General features: G+C 47.2%; 1 protein-coding gene across 1 annotated transcript in view; it reads left to right on the top strand.

Moving 5' to 3' along the window:
• Positions 1-22,032, top strand: part of olfml2ba (olfactomedin-like 2Ba) — a 74,336-nt gene extending 52,304 nt beyond the window's left edge. The window contains exons 7-8 of the mRNA XM_072511679.1: positions 11,345-11,521; positions 20,645-22,032. Coding sequence (XP_072367780.1) covers positions 11,345-11,521; positions 20,645-21,246 — 779 coding nt within the window. The 3' untranslated portion in view covers positions 21,247-22,032. The remainder of the gene's footprint in view (positions 1-11,344; positions 11,522-20,644) is intronic.
• Positions 22,033-23,408: the final 1,376 nt, after the last annotated feature.

Below are 23,408 nucleotides of genomic sequence, written 5' to 3'. Positions count from 1 at the left end.
ATGCTCTTTCAGAGGGTCGGTGTCGACTTGACGGGACGAATGACCTCCTTCTTAGAATCTAAGGATTCTCTGAAGATGACCTAAAGCATGGCAACAGAAGAGTCTTAAAAGAGGAGGTAATGAGCTAGAGGTAAACCTGGAGCTACTCAAGAGCATGGGGCATGGGAGGCTAGAAGCATGACTGTCGACAGCGTGCTAGTGAGAATTGGGTATGAGCAAGAGGCCACAGTCAGGAGAATGGCAACTTATGGGTGGGTTTTTGGGTGACTGATGCAAGTCTGGAAGAGGATAAAAAGATAGAGAAGATTAAGTCCAAGAATCAAATTAAAACATAATGATGAGAATGTAAAATATATGGGGGGTTTTGTTTTGTAAAATACCGTGGGCCATTAAAGGCTTTGAGTCTGAGGTGTTTTTGTCGAAGATAATTTATTCTTGGTTGTGCTTTCATCAGTGCTGGGTGCCCTCTAATACATAGGAACAGGAGTAGGGCATTTAGCCCCTCAAATGTGCTCCACCACTCAGTGAGATTTGTGATTCAACTCCATATACCCACCTTTCCCCCCTATTCCTCAATACCTTTGACAACACATATCAATAGCAGATTTAACATTAACAATTGGCCCAGCATCATTTTAGCCAATGTCCCCAGTCCTAGATTCTCTAACCAGAGGGAATACTTTCTCCCAATCTACTCTATCTGTTCCCCTTAATACCTTGAAAACTTCAATCAAATTATCCTTCAATCTTCTAAATTCCATAGAATACAACCCCAGTTTGTGTAATCCTCTTTGTAATTTAACACCTTCATCCCAGCTATCATTCTAATAAAACCATCCTGTACTCTTTCCAAGACCAATGTAGCATTTTGGAGCTGTGGTGCCCAGCACGGAACAGTTTTCCAGGTGTGTTTTCACCCAGACTTTGTATAGCCATAGCATGAGTTTTATTCCTTGTTCTTCTAGTTTTGTGGACAGAAAGGCCAGCATGCCATTAACACTTTTGATGAATTTCTGTACCTGTCTATGACATGTGAATGATCGTGGACCCCTAAGTCTCATTGGACCTCTACGGCTCCGAGCTTTTCACTATTTATTTTTTAGGTTCAGTTACGTACACAGAAATCCATTTGCCACAAATTTGTCCATTCACTTTTTTTTAATAAATGTTTTTTATTGGGTTTTTGAACTGGGGAGGTAAAATATACATTCGGGTGCCGGAGGTGTTGGTGTTGTCGCTTGCTTCTCCCGGACGGATCTCGCTCACCTCCGCTTCTGCTGTTCCTCCCGTCTTTCGTCTTTATTCTCCTCGTTCCCTGCTCCTGGAGATGCCAAGTTCGTTATTGTATCCCGTGCCTTCCTTCCGGCTCTCATTTCCCTACCACCCCCCCCACCACCCTAGTTCTCCTCTCTTGTTCACTATCTCTTCCCTCCCCACCCGCCCCCCCCCCCCCCTCCTGTGGTTCGCCTTTCTTTCCTCTTAGGTTTAGCTGTACCCCCCCACTCCCGGTCTATCTCTCCCTCTCATGCTGTGGTTACTTTCCCCTGATTCTTGGCTACCTGGCTATTCTTCTGCTTGTTCGTTGGCCACAAACAAATCCTGGAACAATCGGGTGAATGGCTCCCACGTTCTGTGGAAGCCATTGTCTGACCCTCGGATGGCGAATTTGATTTTCTCCATTTGGAGAGATTCCGAGAGGTCGGACAGCTAGTCTGCAGCTTTGGGTGGTGCTGCTGACCGCCAGCTGAGCAGGATTCTATGGCGGGCGATCAGGGAGGCAAAGGCAAAGGCGTCCGCCCTCCTCCCCAGGAATAGATCTGGCTGGTCTGAAACCCCGAAGACCGCCACTTTCGGGCATGGCTCCACCCTCACCCCCACCACTTTGGACATTGCCTCGAAGAAGGCTGTCCTGTACCCAGCAGGTCTGGGGCAAGACCAGAACATGTGGGCGTGGTTGGCCGGGCCTCCTTGGCACCGTTCACATCTATCCTCCACCTCCGGGAAGAACCTACTCATACGGGTTCTTGTTAAGTGGGCTCTATGTACCACGTTTAGCTACGTCAGGCTGAGCCTTGCGCACGTGGAGGTGGAGTTGACCCTATGCAGTGCTTCGCTCCAGAGTCCCCACCCTATCTCAATCCCCAGGTCCTCCTTCCATTTCTTTCTTGTTGCATCCAGTACGGTGTCGGCCCTTTCTATCAGTTGGTCATACATGTCACTAGTTTCCTTTATCTAGGGTGCTTGCGTCCAGTAGTTCTTCCAGTAGTGTCTATCGTGGTGGTTGTGGGTACGTCCTTGTCTCCTTTCGTAGGACGTTTTTGAGTTGCAGGTATCTTAGCTTGTTCCCCCTGGCTAGCTGGAATTTCTCTGTCAGTTCGTCCAGTGTTGCGATCCTGCCATCCATGTACAGATCCCTGACTGTCAGTGTCCCTCCGTCCTGCCCCCACCTTTTGAAGGTGGTGTCAGTCAGCGCTGGTGTGAACCTATGGTTGTTGCAGATGGGAGCTTTGTCCGACATTTTGGTCAGGCCAAATTGCTGCCGTAGTTGGTTCCAGGATTGGAGGGTGGCTATCACCACCGGGCTGCTGGAGTGTTTTTTGGGTGGGATGGGAGTGCTGCCGTGGCGAGGGCCCGGAGGGAGGTCCCCATGCAGGATGCCTCTTCCGCGCGCACCCACTCGGCCTCTGGCTCCTTGATCCATCCCCTTATTCGCTCGGCCGTCGCCGCCCAGTTGTAGAATTGTAGGTTTGGGAGGGCTAGCCCCCCCCTGGATTTTGTTTTTTGTAGGACCTTCTTTAGGATCCTAGCATTTTTGTCCATTCACTTAATCTATTGATGACTGATGCACGATCAATTGCACAAAGACTAAAGTTGGGTACAACTGTGGCTTTATTACAGTCAGATGCGTGGCCTCCTGCTGCAGCTGGCGAAATGGCAGGGCACTGGAGGTCATGCATATTTATACAGTTCTCCGTGGGCGGAGCCAGCCGGCAGGAGTTACCGGCGAACCTGTCGTGCAGGTCCTACCTTACATCTCCTATTACAGTGGTTCACCACATTCACCCCCTGTTAAAAATGAGTCCGGTGGGGGTGACGTGAAATTATATACAATTAGTGCAATTATGTACAGTGGTAGGGAAAGAAAAGTCCATGTTGACGGTCCGGAGTCCGTCAAAGGTTCAGCCGGTCCGGTGCTTTGGTGCTTCGTTGGGAGCGGCGTAACGGTGGCGGCGAAGTCGGTGCTGGCGGTGGTGGAGGTGGCACCGATGGCGGTGCTGATGCTGGCCAGTCATCGGGGAACTCCGAGAGCGTGCAGAAGTCCTCTTCGTCCTCTTATGTGGAAAAGGGGAGGGGGGGGGGAATGGTCTGGTGGGGTCAATATTGGCGGCGCGGTGGGAGGTGGGGCGCATTGGTGGGGGTGTGTGTTGGGGTGGAACCTGACGGTGCCAGGTCCCTGAGTGAGACAATATCTTGGCGGCCGTCAGGGAACTCAACGTAGGCATATTGAGGGTTGGCGTGGAGCAGGTGAATCCTGTCCACCAAGGGGTCCGTCCGCCTTGTGGAGTCGGACGTGCTTACGGAGAAGGACCAGTCCTGGAGCAGCGAGCCAAGTCAGGAGCGACACCCCGGATGTGGACTTCCTGGGGAAGGTAAAAACACGTTCATGGGGTGTGTTATTAGTGGCGGTGCACAATAGTGACCGGATGGAGTGCAGAGCGTCAGGGAGGACCTCCTGCCAGCGAGAGGCTGGGAGGTTCCTGGACCGTAGGGCCAGCTGGACGGCCCTCCAAACCGTCCCATTCTCCCGTTCTCCTTGCCTGTTTCCCCGGGGGTTGTAGCTGGTCATCCTGTTGGAGGCTATACCCCTGCTGAGCAGGAACTGATGCAGCTCATCGCTCATGAATGAGGATCCCCTGTCACTGTGGATGTAGGCGGGGAAACCGAACAGAGCGAAGATGGTACTGAGGACCTTGATGACGGTGGCAGACATCATATCGGGGCATGGGATGGCAAAGGGGAATCTGGAGTACTCATCGACCACACTGAGAATGTACGTGTTACGGTCGGTGGAGGGGAGGGGCCTTTTGAAACCCACGCTGAGGCGTTCAAAGGGGTGGGAAGCCTTCACCAGGCGCGCACGGTCCGGCCGGTAGAGGTGCGGCTTTCACTCCGCACAGACCTGGCAGTCCCTGGTGACTGTCCTTACTTCCTCGATGGAGTAGGGCAGATTGCGAGCTTTGACCAGATGGTACAATCGAGTGACCCCCGGGTGATAAAGGCTGTCGTGTAGGGCCCGGAGTTGGTCCACTTGTGCGCTGGCACATGTACCTCGGGAGAGGGCGTCTGGGGGCTCGTTGAGTTTACCAGGGCGATACAAGATCTCGTAATTATAGGTGAAGAGCTTGATTCTCCACCGCAAGATTTTATCATTTTTGATCTTGCCCCGCTGTGTGTTATTGAACATGAAGGCTACCGACCGTTGGTCCGTAAGGAGAGTGAATCTCTTACCGGCCAGGTAATGCCTCCACTCCAATGCCGCACAGCTTCAACGATAGCTTGGGCCTCCTTTTCGACGGATGAGTGTTGAATTTCAGAGGCATGAAGGGTGCGGGAAAAGAATGCCACGGGTCTGCCTGCCTGGTTTAGGGTGGCGGCAAGGGCGACGTCTGAAGCGTCGCTTTCTACTTGGAAAGGCAGTGACTCGTTCACTGCGCGCAACCCGGCCTTGGCGATGTCTGCTCTGATGCGGGCGAAAGCATGTTGTGCCTCGGCCGCGAGGGGGAATTGGATGGATTGGATGAGTGGGTGGGCCTTGTCCGCATAGTTTGGGACCCACTGAGCGTAGTAGGAAAAGAACCCCAGGCAGCGTTTGATGGCCTTGGGGCAGTGGGGGAGGGGAAGTTCCATGAGGGGGCGCATGCGGTCGGGGTCAGGCCCGAGAAGTCCGTTTTGGACTATATCGCCGAGAATGGCTAACCGGGCCGCGCTGAACACACACTTCTCTTTGTTGTAGGTCAGGTTGAGAAGGGTGGCAGTGCGGAGGAATTTATCGAGGTTGGCATCGTGGTCCTGCAGATGGTGACATTATCTAAGTACGGAAAGGTGGCCCGCAAACCGTACTGGTCGACCATTCGGTCCATCTCTCTTTGGAAGACCGAGACCCTATTTGTGACGCCGAAAGGGACCCTAAGGAAGTGGTAGAGGCGACCGTCCACCTCGAAGGCAGTGTATGGCCGGTCCGACTTCCGGATGGGGAGCTGGTGGTAGGCGGATTTCAGGTCAATTGTTGAGAAGACCCGGTACTGCGCAATCTGATTGACCATATCAGATATGAGTGGGAGGGGGTACGCGTCGAGCTGCGTGTACCGATTGATGGTCTGTCCACGACCATCCTGTGTTTCTCCCCAGTTTTAACCACGACCACTTGGGCTCCCAGGGCCTGTTGCTGGCCTCGATAATACCCTCCTTAAGCAGCAACTGGACTTCGGACCTGATGAAGGTCTTGTCCTGGGTGCTGTACCGCCTGCTCCTAGTGGCAATGGGCTTGCAATCCGCAGTTAGATTGGCAAAAAGGGAGGGGGGATTGACCTTGAGGGTCGCGAGGCCGCAAACAGTAAGGGGGGGTAAGGGCCCGCCGAATTTGAGGGTGAGGCTCTGGAGATTGCACTGGAAGTCCAGGCCCAACAAGAGTGCAGCGCAGAGATTAGGAAGGACATAGAGGCGGAAGTTACTAAATTCTATGCCCTGGACCGTGAGGGTGACTGTACAAAAGCCTCGGATCAGGACGGAGTGGGATCCGGAGGCTAGGGAGATCCTTTGATTGGCAGGGTAGACTGCGAGGGAGCAGCGCCTTACCATATCTGGGTGAACGAAGCTTTCGGTGCTCCCGGAGTCCAGCAGGCACGAGGTCGCATGGCCGTTGATTTTAACCGTCGTCGACGCGGTGGCCAGGTTGTGCAGGCGAGATTGGTCCAGCGTCATCGAAGCGAGCTGCGGGTAGCCATCGGGTGCTTCGGGTGGCGAGCGTGTGCGGTTCCGATGTCGGGATGTCCGGAGACCCTGTGGGGGACAAGATGGCGGCGCCCATGGTGCGCACATTGCGGGGTCGGGACAAGATGGCGGCGCCCATGGCCGAAGGGGGACAAGATGGCGGCCCCCATTGGTCGCACATGGACCCGGGAGGAGAAGATGGCAGCTCCCATTGTGCGTCTGGTGTGGGGGAGGGGGCGATAGCGGGTGCGATCGCAGCGACTGCGCGGGCCTGGCACACCGCCGCGAAGTGGCCCTTTTTACTGCAGGCTTTACAAACTGCAGTGCGGGCCGGGCAGTGTTGGCGGGGGTGCTTCTGCTGACCGCAGAAGTAGCAGCGGGGACCCCCGGAGTGCGCGGATTGGCGTGCGGCGCAGGCGTATTGGGAAGGCAGGGCCCCAGCTGAGGAGGTCGTCGGCGAGGTCCAGGAGGGGTAGAAAGGAGTAGAAGGGTGGGCAGCGCGGCGGGAGGGGTATGATTGTACGTTATGGGATGCGACCGTCATGGGGAGCGCCAAGGTTTTCGTCTCCGCCAGTTCGAGCGTGGCCCCTTCCAGTAATCGTTCTCGGATGTGGTCCGACGCAATCCCCGTCACGAAGGCATCGCGCATGAGGAGATTCGCGTGTTCGGCGGCCGTAACGGCCTGACAGTCACAGTCCCAGACGAGTGGAATTAGGGCGCTCCAGAAGTCTTCGATGGACTCACCAGGTAGTTACGAGTGGGTGGCGAGTACATGCCTGGCGAAGACCGTGTTCGCCTTCTGCTCGTAGTGTTCCTTAAGGAGTTCCATCGCTTTTGTGTAATTTGTCGCGTCTTGGATCAACGGGAACACGCTGGAGCTCAGTCTGGAGTACAGGACGTTTATCTTCTGAGCCTCCGTTGGCTCGGGGTCCGCAGCCTTGATGTAGGCCTCAAAACATGCTTGCCAGTGAGTAAAGTCTTTTCTGGCGTCCAGCTGCAGGCGATCGGGCTTAATTCTGATATTCATTCTGTGGAAAATCTGACTGTAATAAATTGATGCACGATCAATTGCACAAAGACTAAAGTTGGGTACAACTGTGGCTTTATTACAGTCAGATGCGTGGCCTCCTGCTGCAGCTGGTGAAATGGCAGGGCACTGGAGGTCATGCATGTTTATACAGTTCTCTGTGGGCGGAGCCAGCCGGCAGGAGCTACCGGCGAACCTGTACTGCAGGTCCTACCTTACATCTCCCATTACAGTGGTTCACCACAATGACTATTTGTAATTTTATGCTTCCATCTACACTTCTTACAATGCCGCTTATTTTTGTGCCATTGGCAAATTTGGACATTCAGCTCTCTTTCCCATTATCCAAGTCATTAATAAATACAGTGAATAGTTCAGGTCCCAGCCGTTAGTCACATCCTGTGAATTAGAATACCTGCACATTATTCTTATTGCGTCTCTTGTCGTTCAGCCAATCACCTGCCCTGAATGCCATGAGCTTCAACTTTAACTTTAATTAACATCATTTATGAGGGCCATAATCAAATACCCAATGGAAGTCCATATAAATAACATGCATTCACATTTGCCTGTCCAATAATTCAGTCACTTATTCAAAACAATTCTATCAGCTTTGTCGAACATGGCCTTCTATTTATTAATTAATTTTGGATTTCTTTGATAATCTGAAAATTTTCAAGATATTCAGTCACTCAGTCCTTAACTACAGACTCCACTAATTTCCCGGCTTCCGTCTCATCTTAATTAACCAGCAGAATTGTGCAATTTTCCAAACTCAAGGAATGGTTCCTGAATTGAGTGACCTTCAGAAGATTCGATTTCGGGTATCTGCAATGTTTTCACCTATTGACATTAAGAATCCGGGGGGGAAAGCATGTGGTCCTGGGAATTTGACACTCTTTAGTGCCATCATTTTCTTCATTGCTATTAATTTGTTTATGTTAATTTTGGTAAGTTCCCATCTTTGATGAAAAGTTAGTTCCTTGCAGTGTGTGGCACACTGAACTCTGCCTCTACTGTAAATACAGAAGCAAAGTTGATTGTTCAACATGTCTGCCATTTCCTTTATTTTCATTTATATCATCTGTCAGTTTTAAATGTGCCTACATTCCTTTTAATGACCGTCTTTTCTTGATATAATTCGAAACGTTTGCAAGTTTATTTTTATAGTCCCTTTTTGTTGCTTTTACTATGTTTTGTCATGTTTTGCTATTCTTTGTATCCCTTCCATTTGTAATGACCTGTGCTATATTTTTGCAACCTGGTATGTGTTTTCTTTTAGTTTTGAATTGTCCTTACCTATTTTGTCGTCCATGGCTATTTTTTTGTCCCCTTCGTGTATAAACTGGTTCTGGATCACATTCAATTATTTTTTGAACTTGATACAAGTGTTGATAAGCCACGATTGAAGTGGGAAAACCAAGCTCTGCTCAACAGATATCCACATAAAACCCATACTTTTCAATAATGGATCATTGGTTAGCAAATGTAAATGGTTGTGGTCAGTGAACGACCACGTGAGTAATGGATCCTGGGCTTTTCATGATATGTACAGATTGGTAACACATCAGATGGGTTAATCATGGGCTCTTCCTGGCCTGTCTGCTTTGGTACTGATGGCTGGGCTGAATCAACTGTTTTTGTGCTGTTTGTCCCATGTAATCCTGTACTCCTGGGTCCTTCTTGTCTTGTCTGGTACATTTGCCCACTCAGCGCTTGAACCAGCTTGTTGCTTCACTGTAAGTACTGAGATGGATGTTGACTACAGAGTCACTTAATGCGGATTTATTGAATAAGAGTCCTGGGGTCCAACTGTTCTCGCACTGCAGGACATTCTGAAGCAATATGCAATCTGAGTGGAGTCTTGGTGGGGGGAGAGGAACCAGTTTAGCCCGTTTCAAATTTCATCCACTATCTCACAGGAAAAATTTATTAAATCTTCATCACAGTTAGAAAATATATCACCACATTACCGCTGTGAAAGCTAAATCAAGACTTAGAAGGACTTGACATTTATCCAACTTGGTCATCTACAAGCCCATTCCAAAACATGACTTCCAGCATAAATGCAGCACATTGTGGCTGATTGGGAACAATGGCAACAAAACAACCTTAAGGGTGCAAATGTTTGCTCTCTGAACCTCCTAAATTACACAATTTGCATTGTAATTACCATGGTGAAAACACTGGGCAATTAATTCAGGAGAAATGTTGAACTGAGCATCCCCACTCAACACTTTTTCAAATGGATGTGAAAGGTCTCAAGGCACTATTTTGAAGAACAGGGGAGTATTCCCAGTGACCTGGTCAACATTCACGCCTCAATTAGTATTGCTAACTGTGCTAACCACTGTGCTACCGTGCTGTGTCCCGGGCATGATAGGTGTGGATCAAACTGGGTTTGAGAAAGGGAGAGCAAATGTGATTATGATAAGAAATGGAGGTGGCAGAGGCGATGGACCCGGAGTAGGCTTTCGACCGAGTGGAGTGGGCGTATCTAGATCAAGGACTAGCACAGTTGCTTCACAGCTCCAGGGTCCCAGGTTCGATTCCTGGCTTGGGTCACTGTCTGTGCGGAGTCTCCCCGTGTTTGCGTGGGATTCCTCCGGGTGCTCCGGTTTCGTCCCACAGTCCAAAGACGTGCGGGTGAGGTGGATTAAGAACATAAGAACTAGGAGCAGGAGTAGGCCATCTGGCCCTTCAAGCCGGACCCTGCCATTCAATGAGATCATGGCTGATCTTTTGTGGACTCAGCTGCACTTTCCCACCCGAACAACATAACCCTTTATTTCTTTATTCTTCAAAAAACTATCTATCTTTATCTTGAAAACATTTAATGAAGGAGCCTCAACTGCTTCACTGGGCAGGAAATTCCATAGATTCACAACCCTTTGGGTGAAGATGTTCCTCCTAAACTCAATCTTAAATCTACTTCCCCTTATTTTGACGTTATGCCCCCTAGTTATGCTTTCACCCGCCAGTGAAAACAATCTCCCCGCATCTATCTTATTTATTCCCTTCATAATTTTATGTATTTCTGTAAGATCCCCCAACATCCTTCTAAATTCCAACAAGTATATTTCCAGTCTACTCAACCTCTCCTCATAATCCAACCCCTCAACTCTGGGATTAACCTAGTGATACTCCTTTGCACACCCTCCGGCGCCAGTAAGTTCTTTCTCAGGTAAGGAGACCAAAACTGATCACAATACTCCAGGTGTGGCCTCACTAACACCTTATATACAGTTGCAGCATAACCTCCCTAGTCTTAAACTCCATCCCTCCAGCAATAAAGGACAAAACTCTATTCGCCTTCTTAATCACCTGTTGCATCTGTAAACCAACTTTTTGCGACTCATGCACTGGGACACCCAGGTCCCTCTGCACAGCAGCATATTTTAATATTTTATCATTTAAATAACAATCCCTTTTGCTGTTATTGGCCATGCTAAATTGCCCTTAGTGTCCGAAAAAGGTTAGGTGGGGTTACGGGAATAGGGTGGAGGTGTGGGCTTGAGTAGGGTGCTCTTTCGAAGGGCTGGTGCAGACTCGATGGGCCGAATGGCCTCCTTCTGCACTGTAAATGCTATGATATGACCTGGTCATAATCACATTACTGTTTGGAGGAGGCTGCTGTGCACAAATTGACTGCCATGTTTTTCTAAGTTACAAAGGTGACTGCACTTCAAAATTCATTGTCTGAGCGCATTCGTACATCCAGATGTTGTGAAACCTGCTCTATAAACGCAAGACTACCTTTATTAACTTGAACTGTTGGATTCTAGCCTGTCAGTTTCGTGGATGGGAATCATAGTGAATCCCCACAACCGGGACATACTACTGGTTGTTACATGTTTATGTTTTCAAGTGAAGATTACTGTACTAAATCAGTGAGATTATTGATATTTAAGGCACAGCAGATTAGTAGGCAGCAACGCAACTCAACATGGCACATGTATTTCTGGATGTTTTGGGACATTCCTCTTTGATGTTTTAATCTTTCCCCAGATCGAAGCAAGCAGTAAGTCTGGTTGTGAACACTTTCCATAGGTTTAATTGTCTTTCTGATACTGGGCTAGTGAGAGATGTGATTCCACCGAGGTAAGGAGAACAATGCGGTTTTCAATTTGACGAGGGTAACTTTTGTGTTATACTCTGGTTGAAGCTTTCTCTTTCAACACACAATTTCAGTTGTGATTTATCCAATGATTCACGCTCCCAACATGGTGGCTGGGAAGTCAAGCTCTTAACCCTTCAAATTGTTTTTGTAAAGTGATAATACTGTGCAATGGACAGTAACACTGAAATACCACTTGATTATTATAGGCGAGTGCAAGGAGACTTTGTCTACCATTTCGGGCCCCAAGACGAAACACATTTATGGGAGAAATGAAGGTGCTTGGATGAAAGATCCATTAGCAAAAGGTGATAAAATCTACATCACCAACTACTATTACGGCAATACCCTGGTGGAGTTTCGCAACATGGAAAACTTCAAACAAGGTGAGAGCATAAAATATCAAACACTAAAAGTATGGCCAGTCTTCCAAATTCATCAACAACCTGTTCTATTAGAAACACAACCAATTTTAGCCTGAAAACAAATTCTGCATAGTCCTTCACTGATCGATGAAAATTCCAGGGGTAGGATTCTCCGATCCCGTGCCGGGTGGGAGAATCAGCGGGGCACGAATCCCGCCACGCCGCTCCAACGCCGGGCAGCCGAATCTCTGGCGACTGGAGAATCGGCGGCAATCGTGCCGGCACGGTCGCCGTGGTGCCGGTCAGGGGCCGCTGAATGCGCCCCCCTCCCGGCAATTCTCCGTGCTCGATGGGCCGAGTCCCGCCGGCGTCATTCACGTGTGGTCCTACCCGGCGGGACCCCGGCGTACAGGCTGCGGGGGCTGTCCTGGTGGGGGGGGGGGAAGGGAGATCCGACTCCAGGGGAGGCCTCCCCGGTGGCCAGGCCCGCGATCGGGGGCTACCGTTCGCGGGCGGGCTCATTCCGGGGGGGGGGGGCTGTGTTCCTCTGCACCGGGCCCCTGTAGGGCTCCGCCATGTTGCGTGGGGGCCGGCATGGAGACGGCCGTGGCACGCATGCACGGACTCACGCTGGCCGTGGCGTGCGTGCGTGGACCCACGGTCGTAAGTGCTGGCGCCCGTATCGGCAGCTGGAGCTGCGCGAGGCGCTCCAGTGTTGTGCTGGCCCCCTGTGGGTTGGGGGATCGCTGCTCCTAGCAGCCAGAAGACACCGTCGTAAAACGCTCCACCATTTACGACGGCGTCAACACTCTGCCGCTAAAATGGAGAATCCTGCCCCAGGTATTTGCTCAAGATGTTCCACTGAAATGACAGTGAGCCTTGCTGAAAACTTTTTTACTGCCATCAGCTCTGTTTGTAAGAAACATTCCGAAATATACACTTGAGAGCTACACATTCCTGACTCACCAATGTACCTCTGGCTCATTCTGGCTGGCACCACTTGGGTGTTGAATTGTAGAGATTTGTGGCGAACTGATTCATCACTCTAATTCCTGCCCAAATTTGGCTGCACTTTTAAATGAAAGTTGGCAGCGGAGTCACCTCACTTAGTTAACTAACATTTGACATTTTCCTGGGCTAATGAATAGTGATTCTAGTTGGGGAAATGGAATTTAAGAGGTTGGAAGCTTTTTAAAAATTCACAGAAGCAAATAACAGATGAAAACAATTGGGAAGGCAAGAGATCCACATAGCTAGAATTGTAACTAGGCCCTTTTTGAAACATAAGAACATAAGAACGAAGAGCAGGAGTAGGCCATCTGGCCCCTCGAGCCTGCTCCGCCATTCAATGAGATCATGGCTGATCTTTTGTGGACTCAGCCCCACTTTCCGGCCCGAACACCATAACCCTTAATCCCTTTATTCTTCAAAAAACTATGTTGCATCAGTTGTTCCTGCATTGTCCAACAAGGCTTTTAGGAGAGAGGGAACATATATTTTAGAGATGTGAGCATGCAAATTAACAGTTGTTAATTAGCTGGGGGAAGACAGAAAATCTACGATTATTTGATAAGCTGTGGGAGCTTTTGACAAGCCACAAATCAATCAGGCAGCAAAAAAGGGGGTGTTGGGAGGGGTAGGATTGATTACTTTCTTTGGTGGCAATGCAAATTCATGGAATAAAATAAATGAGGGAAGGATCCAGGTCAGCTGTGATATCCTCCATCATGGGGTGGTTGGCACTTGATGTTTATTTGCCTGAGTAATGACTACACAGGTGAGTGAGCTGCCAGCAGCCATGCAAACAATCCTGGCATGAAGAACTGCCTTGATGGAAGGAAATTGAAGACCCCAAAAGACTACTGATTCATGTTTTTTATGGATGGATTAAAAAGTCTTCATCTCGCTGTTGTGCATAATCCAAAATAACATTTATCAGCCCCAACCTCAAATGTGTACTTTAGCACAGAGCTTACAAGGACCTTACTCACCACAGAATCATTGCATCAAAGATCTTGAATTCCTCATCTCACAAATGGTTTCAATGAAGTCCCATAACGCATCGCAGGAAGGGAGAAATGAAGATACAGAGAGTGAAGGATTATTGGCCAATGCTTGGAGTGGACTGCAGGCACAGCTATTTCAAGCAATGACTGGGAGAGGGGGGGGGGGGTTAATGGTGGAGAGGGGGTGGACAAATAAAAGATAGATTAAAAGGAGATCAACTAAACGGAGAGAAATAAGCAGTTATTCACCAATCTCATTTTCAACTTCCTGTCCAAGCACAGAAATGTTCCAAAGATTACCTTCATTGTGAAATGCAGGGTAGTTCAATCATGGTCGCCTGTCACTCAAGCAAATAGAGACAAGTCAACTCATTTGATTTCATGGGTGTGAATAATGGTTGAACAAATGTTCTGTCAACACTGGCAATGGATCAGACAATGAAGATTAGATTATGGTTCTCTAGCAATTGGTTATCAATGCCTGTATCACCAAACTTCATCATAAAGACTTCAGCGTAAAGAAAGAGCATTAGAACGGAGGTTAAGCAGTTTTCCAAGCTCTATGACTCTTAGAAACTCTGCAATTGGAAATTGAGAGCTCTAGAAAATGCGGCACGTTATCTATTCCAATACTTTCAACTCAAACTCTAAGGATCAGTTGGTCAGCAGCAAACTCAACACAAGATGATTGTTTCTGGCTCCTTCCATAGCCCATAAATACAGATGAACCTGAAATTACAATAACCTTAGTGTGGAAAGTTGTTCTTAAATCTTCCATATCCATTACTTTGAGACTCAATTTTCTTTTCAACTTTGAAGCCAATAATGAAAATGATTTTAAATACATTCTGGGTTATCTTTCTTTCTGAGGTCTAGTGGACCTGTTTGGAGGCCCATTGAGATATGGAATTCTTGCAGCACAGGATTATTTGTTGATCAGTTATCCTTGAGAGAGTTAAATGAACACATTAAGGAGTGGCACTATTTCAGCTTCTGGAACACAAAAAGAAAAGGGTCCATGAGAATTGTAGGACCTACAAATAAATATTACTCAGAATAGATGCACAAAATGATAAAATATTGGCTCTCAGATTGTGAAAGTGATTTTAAATGTGAAATCTAACCTTATTTATGGAAGAGATGAAGCAGAGTTCACATCTGTTAGCCTGAGTCCCAACATGAAGTGGTACATTGGACACAGTTTCTAAACTATTTATAGCTGAACTTGCCTTCAAAAACAATAATCATGTCTTGATAAATACTTTGTCTCCAAGGGCAGAACAAGTATATGACTCATTTAAGATTACCATAAGGCAGGCAGGGGGGTTTGGTCTTCCGAACCTGATGTATTACTACTGGGTGGAGAAGGTACGGAGCTGGGTCAGAGGGAGGAGAGTTTGTGCAGGAGGTCGAGATTGAAAGGACTAGCAATAGCGCCGCTCCCAATAGCCCCGGGGAAGTACTCAGGGAGTCCGGTATTAATAGCTTCATTGAGAATTTGGAGGCAGTTTCACCAACACTTCGGGTTGGGGGCAGGGTCAAGGGAAATGCCGATTCGGGGAAACCACAGATTTGAGCCAGGGAGGTGGGATGGAAATTTTCGGAAATGGCAGGAGAAGGAGATTAAGACACTAAAAGATTTGTTTCTCAGGGGTCGGTTTGCAGGTCTGAAAGAGCTGGAAGCGAAGTATGGGCTGGAGCAGGGAGAAATGTTTAGATACATGCAGGTTCGAGGCTTTGCCAGAAAGGAGATACAGAGCTTCCCGGTGGAGCCGGCCTCCACATTGCTGGAGGAGGTGCTGACGACAGGGGGACTGGAGAAGGGGGCAGTGTCAGCGGTTTACGGAGCTATTTTGGAAGAGGAGAAGGCACCACTGGAAGGGATCAAAGCAAAGTGGGAGGAAGAGTTGGGAGAGGATATGGAGGAGGGGTTCTGGTGTGAGGTGCTCCAGAGAGTGAATGCGTCCACCTCGTGCGCGAGGTTGGGGCTGATACAGCTGAAGGTGGTATACAGAGCACACCTCACGAGGGCGAGGATGAACCGATTCTTTGAAGGAGTAGAAGATGTATGTGAAAGTTGCGGGGGGGGGGTGGGGGGGGGGGGCGCTAATCACGTTCATATGTTTTGGTCCTGTCCAAAGCTAGAAGATTACTGGATGGAGGTATTTGGGGTAATTTCTAAAGTGGTGCACGTGAAACTGGACCCGGGCCCCTGGGTGGCCATATTCGGGGTGTCGGACCAGCCAGGGTTGGAAACGGGTGCGGAGGCAGATGTTGTAGCCTTCGCCTCGTTGATCGCCCGAAGGCGGATCCTGATGGGATGGAGAGCAGCCTCTTCACCCTGTGCCCTGGCATGGCGGGGGGAATTCTTGACTCTTGAGAAGGTTAAGTTTGAACTGAGGGGAAGGATGGAGGGGTTCTACAATTCATGGGCATTATTCATCATGCACTTTCAAGAACTGGATAACACCGAACATTAGTTGGGTGGGGGGGGGGGGGGGGGGGGTGGAGGGGGGTTGGGGGGAGGGGGAGGGTTGGGGGGGGGGGCAGTGTGTGTTGATTGTGACTATGGGTGATTCCTGATTCCTTTTTGTCATTTGTTTATGTGAACATGCGGGCTAATGTTTGGGGTTTGGTGGGAGGATGGGATCGTTGTTATTGATATGGGGATTGACATATGTGTTACTGATTATTGTTTGTTGTTGGTGGGTGTAAATTTGGGAGAAAATGTGAAAAAGGAGAATAAAAAATATTTTTAAAAAATTAAAATTTAAGATTACCACCAAGCACCATAACCTTTGCCTTTGGGATCATCGCCTTACTTCATTAACAGAGAAGTTATGAAAAACGTGACTCCATTGAAAATTTCTTAACTGACTCGTAGGATTCCAGTGGGGAGATATGGTTTCCCAGCTATATCTTGCTGGATTGTACTGTTGTGGGGAGTGGCTGAATGGAACAGAAAAGTGTTTGCCTCGGGTGTGATTGAGCAACAACATTGGAAGGGGCTGAAGCGAGTCATCTGTGTATAGGTGTTGCATGGTCCGAAGTGACAGTGAAGAAAGAAAGCGAGATGTGCACCATGACCTGTATATTCCCAAGAAGATTAGGCTCCATCGATTTTCTGTCTGCTGAGTGAGAGCAATTTTTTGTCAATGTGGTGGAACTACAGTGCTTGTGGTGGGGAAATGACTTAATGGCAGTTGACATTGGTGGTTCCCTGTGCCTCAAGGTCCTGATTTCAACTACATTATATACAGTATGTGGAATAAAAGTGGAAAATCTGGACAAGTAATCCTACAATTCTTCTGACTACCACCCCATCAACTGGCTCTAGAGTAATGCCAGCTGTGTTCTTGCTTGTCAAATCTGTTGGCATGGAATTGGTGAGACCATTGAGCAAGGCACCAGAAAATCATCTTCCAAATCATAGAATCACAGAATTTACAATGCAGAAGGCCATTCGGCCCATCGAGTCTGCACCAGTCCTTGGAAAGTGCACCCTACTTAAGCCCACACCTCCACCCTATCCTTGTAACCCAGTAACCCCACCTAACCTTTTTTGGACACTGAGGGCAATTTAACACAGCCAATCCACCTAACCTGCACATCTTTGAACTGTCAGAGGAAACCAGAGCACCCGGAAGAAGATCTTGGCTGCAATCTGATTTTTGTTGAACTTTGTCAAGTTCTTTTAAGTCTCTGCAACTGATACACTAGAATTGCAACATGACAGATAACTGAGGTGTTCAGACAGGAGTTGCAATCATTACAGCTTCAGTCATACCTGGCACAAAGGAAGATGATTGATGTGGTTGGAGATCAATCACCTCAGCTCCAGGACATCACTGCAGGGGTTCCTCAGGTTAGTGTCCTAGGCCCAACCATCTTCAGCTGTTTCATCAATTACCTCCTTCCAACATAGGGTCAGAAGTTTGCAGGTGACTGCACAATGTTCAGCACCATTCGCGACTCCTCAGATAATGAAGCAGTCCATGTCCAAATGCAGCAAAACCTGGACAATATCCAAGCTTGGGCTGACAAGTGACAAGTTACATTTGCGCCACACAAGTGCCAGGCAATGGCCATCTCCTACAAGAGAGGATCTAACCACCGCCCCTTGATATTCAATGGCATTACCAGCGCTGAATCCCCCACAATCAACATCCTGGGGGTTACTATTGATCAGAAACTGAACTGGACTAGCCACATTATTACTGTGGCTACCAGGGCAGGTCATAGGCTAGGAATCCTACGGCAAGTAACTTGCCTCCTGATCTCCTCAAAGCTTGTTCATCATCTACAAGGCACAAGTTAGGAGTGTAATGGAATACTCTCCATTTACTTGGATGAGCGCAGCTCCAACAACACTCAAGAGGCTCAACACCATCCAGGACAAAGCAGCCGCTTGATTGCTACCCCTCCTACAAACATTCAAACCCTCCACCACCAATGAACAGTGGCAGCCGTGTGTACCATCTACAAGATGCACTGCAGTAACTCACCAAGGTTCCTTCGACAACACCTTCCAAATACACGACCACTACTATTTAGAAGGACAAGACAAGGTGGTGAGGTTCCCAGGTGGGAACCTCACCACCTGGAGGTTCCCCTCCAAGTCGCTCACCATCCTGACTTGGAAATATATCTCCGCTCCTTCACTGTCGCTGGGACAACATCCTGGAACTCCATCCCTAACAGTACAGTGGGTGTACCTACACCTCAAGGACTACAGCGGTTCGAGAGGGCAACTCACCACCACCTTATGAAGGGCAATAAATGTTGGCCTAATCAGCAACGCCCATATCCCGTAAATAAATAATAATTAAAAAATCAGTTACTCTACATGAGTAGACTCCTTTTGCACTGTAGGAATTCCATGTTCTAAAAAACATAGAGTTTGCACATTCTCCCCTTGCCTGTGTGGGTTTCCTGGTGCTCCGGTTTCCTCCCACAGTACAAGGATATGCAGATTAGGTTGACTGGCCATGCTAAATTGTCCCTTAGTGTCCAAAGATATGCAGATTACATGGGGCTACAGGGTTAGGGTGGGGGAGTGGGCCTAGGTAGGGTACTCTTTCAGAGAGTCGGTGCAGATTTAATGGGGCAAATAGCCTCCTGCGTCACTGTAGGAATTCTATGTATTCTATGTTCCAGAAAAATCCATTGATTAAATTCTATCATGTCTGTCACGGTCAGTTATTCATGTTTCATTTATAAATCATCTAAACTCCTGAATTAGACCTGACCCAGAAACTGGATACACATACAGATTGTTCCAATCTGCTAAATTAGATTCTAGCCTTTAACTCACTCCAAGGTATTCATTAGTATTCCAAATCTAAGCCATTCAAATCATTCAATAGCATTCCCGACTGCAACTTGTTTCTGGGCATTTTAAGGATCCTTCTTGTCTGTTCCCTTATTTCCCCTTTCTTTTATTTTTGTTGTTACATTTTTAAAAAAAATTTAGAGTACCCAATTCATTTTTTCCAATTAAGGGGCAATTTAGCATGACCAATCCACCTACCCAGCACATCTTTGTGTTGTGGGCGTGAAACGCACGCAAACGCGAGAAGAATGTGCAAACTCCAGAAGGACAGTGACCCAGAGCCGGGATCGAACCTGGGACCTCAGCTCCGTGAGGCAGCAATGCTAACCACTGCGCCACCATGCTGCCCCTTGCTGTTACATTAATCATGGCTGATTAATGGACCTCTGGCTTTAACGCAAAGCAGCTGGCAGGTAGCCTATGCTTTTGATTCCAGCAGAGGATTGCAGCAGCAGGAGAGATCAGTGACGACTCTGTTTGATTGATGTGGCTGATGGCCAGTGAAGTGGCCGAAAAGGCTGTGCTCTGTCCGATAACAGGTGGTGATTGGATCTGGTCCCACTGATATGGTTCAGAGACCTTAGGAGCTTTCAGTTTTGCTTTGGCAGCTAAGGGAGAGAACCTCTCTTTTTTCCCCCACTCTGTTTTTTCCAGAAACAACCAGGTAACTTTCTCCAAAAGGTCACTTTGGGAACCAACTCTCTTTGCAGAAAAGGCTGATTCAAGCAGAAACCAGAATCTGATAACTCTCTCTGCAGTAAAAACTGATGTGAAGCCAGGGGTCTCTCCTGGAAGAGCTGTGAATAAGATATTGCTAACTGCAAGGAAGATCATTACAGGCTGAAACCAGAGACTTTAATCCATGCTCATACTGTGAAGAAAGTGCACTAAAGAACTCGTCATTTGAAGCAAGGACTCTTAACTTAATCCTTATTATTTTTACCCTTTTCCACCCCTCTATGTTTGTCTGTTTTGTGTGTGCGGGTAGAGGGCGGGGCAGTTAAAGGGGGAGTCAGGTATTAGCTTGTCGTTAAGCAGCTGTATTTGCTGTGTATTTCATTTCTAAATGAACAGTAATTGTGTTTAAACTTACAAACCTGGTGACTGTAATTATTGGACAGCCAAGGGTCAAAGATTTCAGGTATTTTTATAAGAATTATTGGTTTATTCACTTGTGTTGTGACTCGAGGACAAGTGGGGCTGGAATTGACCGTGCACTTGCCCAGGTGTCGTAACAGCATCCATACTCTCAAGATCTGTGACAGAAATATGTAAATGATTTAATGCAGATTTCAGATATTCCAAAACCGAAATAGACTGTTTTGAACTATTTTTCAATTGGTAAATGCATTACTTACTTTAGAGTTGAGTCACACAAAATAAGAGGAGTTAACTGATTGCAGCTATAGCTGCTGACGTTGGCTTCAGCATTGCTGGGAGGTGCGGTACTACATTGAACACTATTTAAATCCATTGACATCTGTGCATACCAGGCAGGGCAAGGCAAGATCAGGATCTACTGTTATGGAACCAAAGCGAGTAGGGATGGAGTTAAGGTGCAGACTAAGCTTGATATGATTGAATGACAGAATAGGCTGAATGGCCTTCCTATTCCCCTCTTGTGTGTACTGCTTGGTAATATTAATTGTCAGGCTCACACACATGGAGAATGGCCACTTGGGCAAAGTGCTGGTTCAGTAGCTGGTGCTTATGTAACCTGAGCAAGAGCCAATATTCCCAAGTAGGGAAAAAGATTGGCAGTACCAGAAATGTAATCTTGAATGTACCCGTTACATCTTCTTCCAGGTCGCTGGAGTAACTCTTACAAACTCCCCTACAATTGGATTGGGACTGGCCACGTGGTATATGCTGGAGCTTTCTACTACAACAGAGCTTTCACGCGTAATATAATCAAGTATGACATGAAGCAAAGGTATGTGGCTGCCTGGACCCTGCTTCACGATGCAGTGTATAATGAGGCCACTCCCTGGAGGTGGAGGGGCTATTCTGACATAGACTTTGCTGTCGATGAGAACGGTTTGTGGGTGATTTATCCAGCCATTGATGATGTGGGCTCCTTGCAAGAGGTCATAATCATCAGCAGACTCAACATCGTTGACCTGTCCATACAGAAAGAGACCACCTGGAGGACCGGCCTGAGGAAAAACCATTATGGCAACTGCTTCATCGTCTGTGGTGTGCTGTATGCAGTGGACAGCTACAATAACAAGCACGCCAATATTTCGTATGCTTTTGACACCCATACAAACACTCAAATCAATCCGAGGTTGCCATTTACCAACGAGTACTCTTACACCACTCAGATTGACTACAACCCCAAAGAGCGTATCTTGTATGCATGGGACAATGGCCATCAAGTCACATATGGTATCACATTCGCCTATTAGGATGGAAAACACAGACACTTATGAAGTGCTTCCAGCTCTTGTCTTTGTAAAAAAAATATATGTAAGAAGATGAAATGATGTTCTTATATTCATTCACAGATTGTAGACCAATCTGTCTTTGTTAATATAACCATGGTAACCTGCTTCAAGAGAGAAACACATGCACACCAAAGGCCCCTTTTGATCTGCGCTTTATAAAATAGTTGCATACCTTGCATGTCAAGACGCAGAGGAGTAAGATGCCTGCCAGACTTCCCTGCTGTGTTTTAAACAGATTGTTGTTCCTGCTCAAACTTAGCATGCTTGCTGACCAACAAAACCTGCATGCTCCTTTCATGTTTGTTCATTTGTAGAGAAGAATGCAGACTCTCTACCCCTGTCCCTGTGCTATGAACTGGCCTTCACTGCTACTGTTGGGAAATCACAGACGATACAATTCAAGAGGCTTAATTAAGTTCATAAGTTCTAAATAATGAACTGCTGATTTAAGCATCCTAACCTAATACCTTGAAAGATGGCATTACAACCAACAATTCAATATTTCATAATCTTCCAAAGCACAAATGTTGACTTCTATTTTCAAACTTCTGTAATGTGGATGATCTCCTCAGTGACTGAAAGGTATGAACTATTGAATGATGTATTGCACCTTATGTTTAATGATTAGAGATGGCTGCTTCCTGTGGTGTGTATTATTAATAATAGATATTAGTGATCATGTGTTTAAGAATTTACAGATATTGACCAACACTTCATTTTTGCTAATAAATTGGATTGAAAGCTTAAGTTTCTGGAATGGCTAGGTCACCTGGCATTGGAGTAGAAAGCAGAAACTGCTCTTTGTTGTGTATCTGAAACCGACAGCATATAATGTAACATTGTGTGCACTGTAAGTGGTGTCCTGCATTCACCATTTAGTGGATGTGCAGTTTTAACCAGGCGATACACCTGTTAAAAAGGAAGTGATCCCATTATATCCAAGTGTTTCTTCACCATACCTTGCACCAGTTTTGACGTTTTTGTTGAATAATTGATACAGTGAAACCGTTTGGTTCATGCACACCGTAGAGCTGACTGGAATTCCACAATGATGCATTTGCTGTCTGGTACACTGCCCATTTCTTTAAAAAAAAAATTTAGAGTACCCAATTCTTATTTTCCAAATAAGGAAAGAATTTAGCAATTTAGCGTGACCAATCCACCTACCCTGCACATCTTTTTGGGTTGTGGGGGTTAAGACCCACGCAAACACAGGGAGAATTCCCATTCCATTTTTGAGCGAATCTATATATTGACTAAGGTGATGAACCACACTGTGTTTTTACTTTTTGCCCCAGTGGTCTGGATTGCACTCTCCCAAGCCAAACATCATCTGGGCAGGGAGTAAAGTTTACAGATAAAAGCAAATTACTGTGGATGCTGGAATCCGAAACAAAAACAGAAAATACTGGACAATCGCAGCAATTCTGACAGCATCTGTGGAGAGAGAAGGGAGCTAGCGTTTCGAGTGGATGACTTTGACAAAGAGTCATCCAGACTCAAAAGGTTAGCTCCCTTCTCTCTCCACAGATGCTATCAGACCTGCTGCGATTGTCCAATATATTCTGTGGTTGTTGTCGTAAAATTTACAGGTTAGTTACTTTGTGGTCTCTCATTCTGTGGGTCCACTTGGAAATTGTTTTGAGATTTTTTCAAACTCATTACCCCGAGAACCGACAGAAACCTGCACCCTATTGGGGGACATGAGTTCAATTCATGTCCATGGGGAGCCAAGAGAACAATGCAGCAGACAGTTTTCTAACCTTCCCACTCACACCGTTGGCACTGAAAGAGAGACCTGGTTGTAGTTTTCCAGTGGCACATACACACACACGTACACAGACACTCAAAACACTTGCACATTACATCAATTGGTTGTACTCGCATTGGGAAATCGAATTGTTTTGAATAAGTTAATATAAATCCGAAAATTAAATACCCCCTGAGCAAGGCCATGTAGGCACCTGAACTTCTGACACACCTGAATAGCTGATGCACAAGTGCTAAGATCTTCAAACTAACACAAGTCATATAGTTCAAATTTCACCTTGTCCCTGTACCATCTGACAATCAGGAAGCATTGAGCAGCTGGACATGGACCGGTGGGATGGGGAGATGTCAAA

This window comes from Scyliorhinus torazame, chromosome 7, assembly GCF_047496885.1.
Source record: "Scyliorhinus torazame isolate Kashiwa2021f chromosome 7, sScyTor2.1, whole genome shotgun sequence".
Lineage (NCBI taxonomy): Eukaryota > Metazoa > Chordata > Chondrichthyes > Carcharhiniformes > Scyliorhinidae > Scyliorhinus > Scyliorhinus torazame.
Note: the sequence above shows the minus strand (reverse complement) of the source record. Positions and strands in the feature narration are given on the sequence as shown.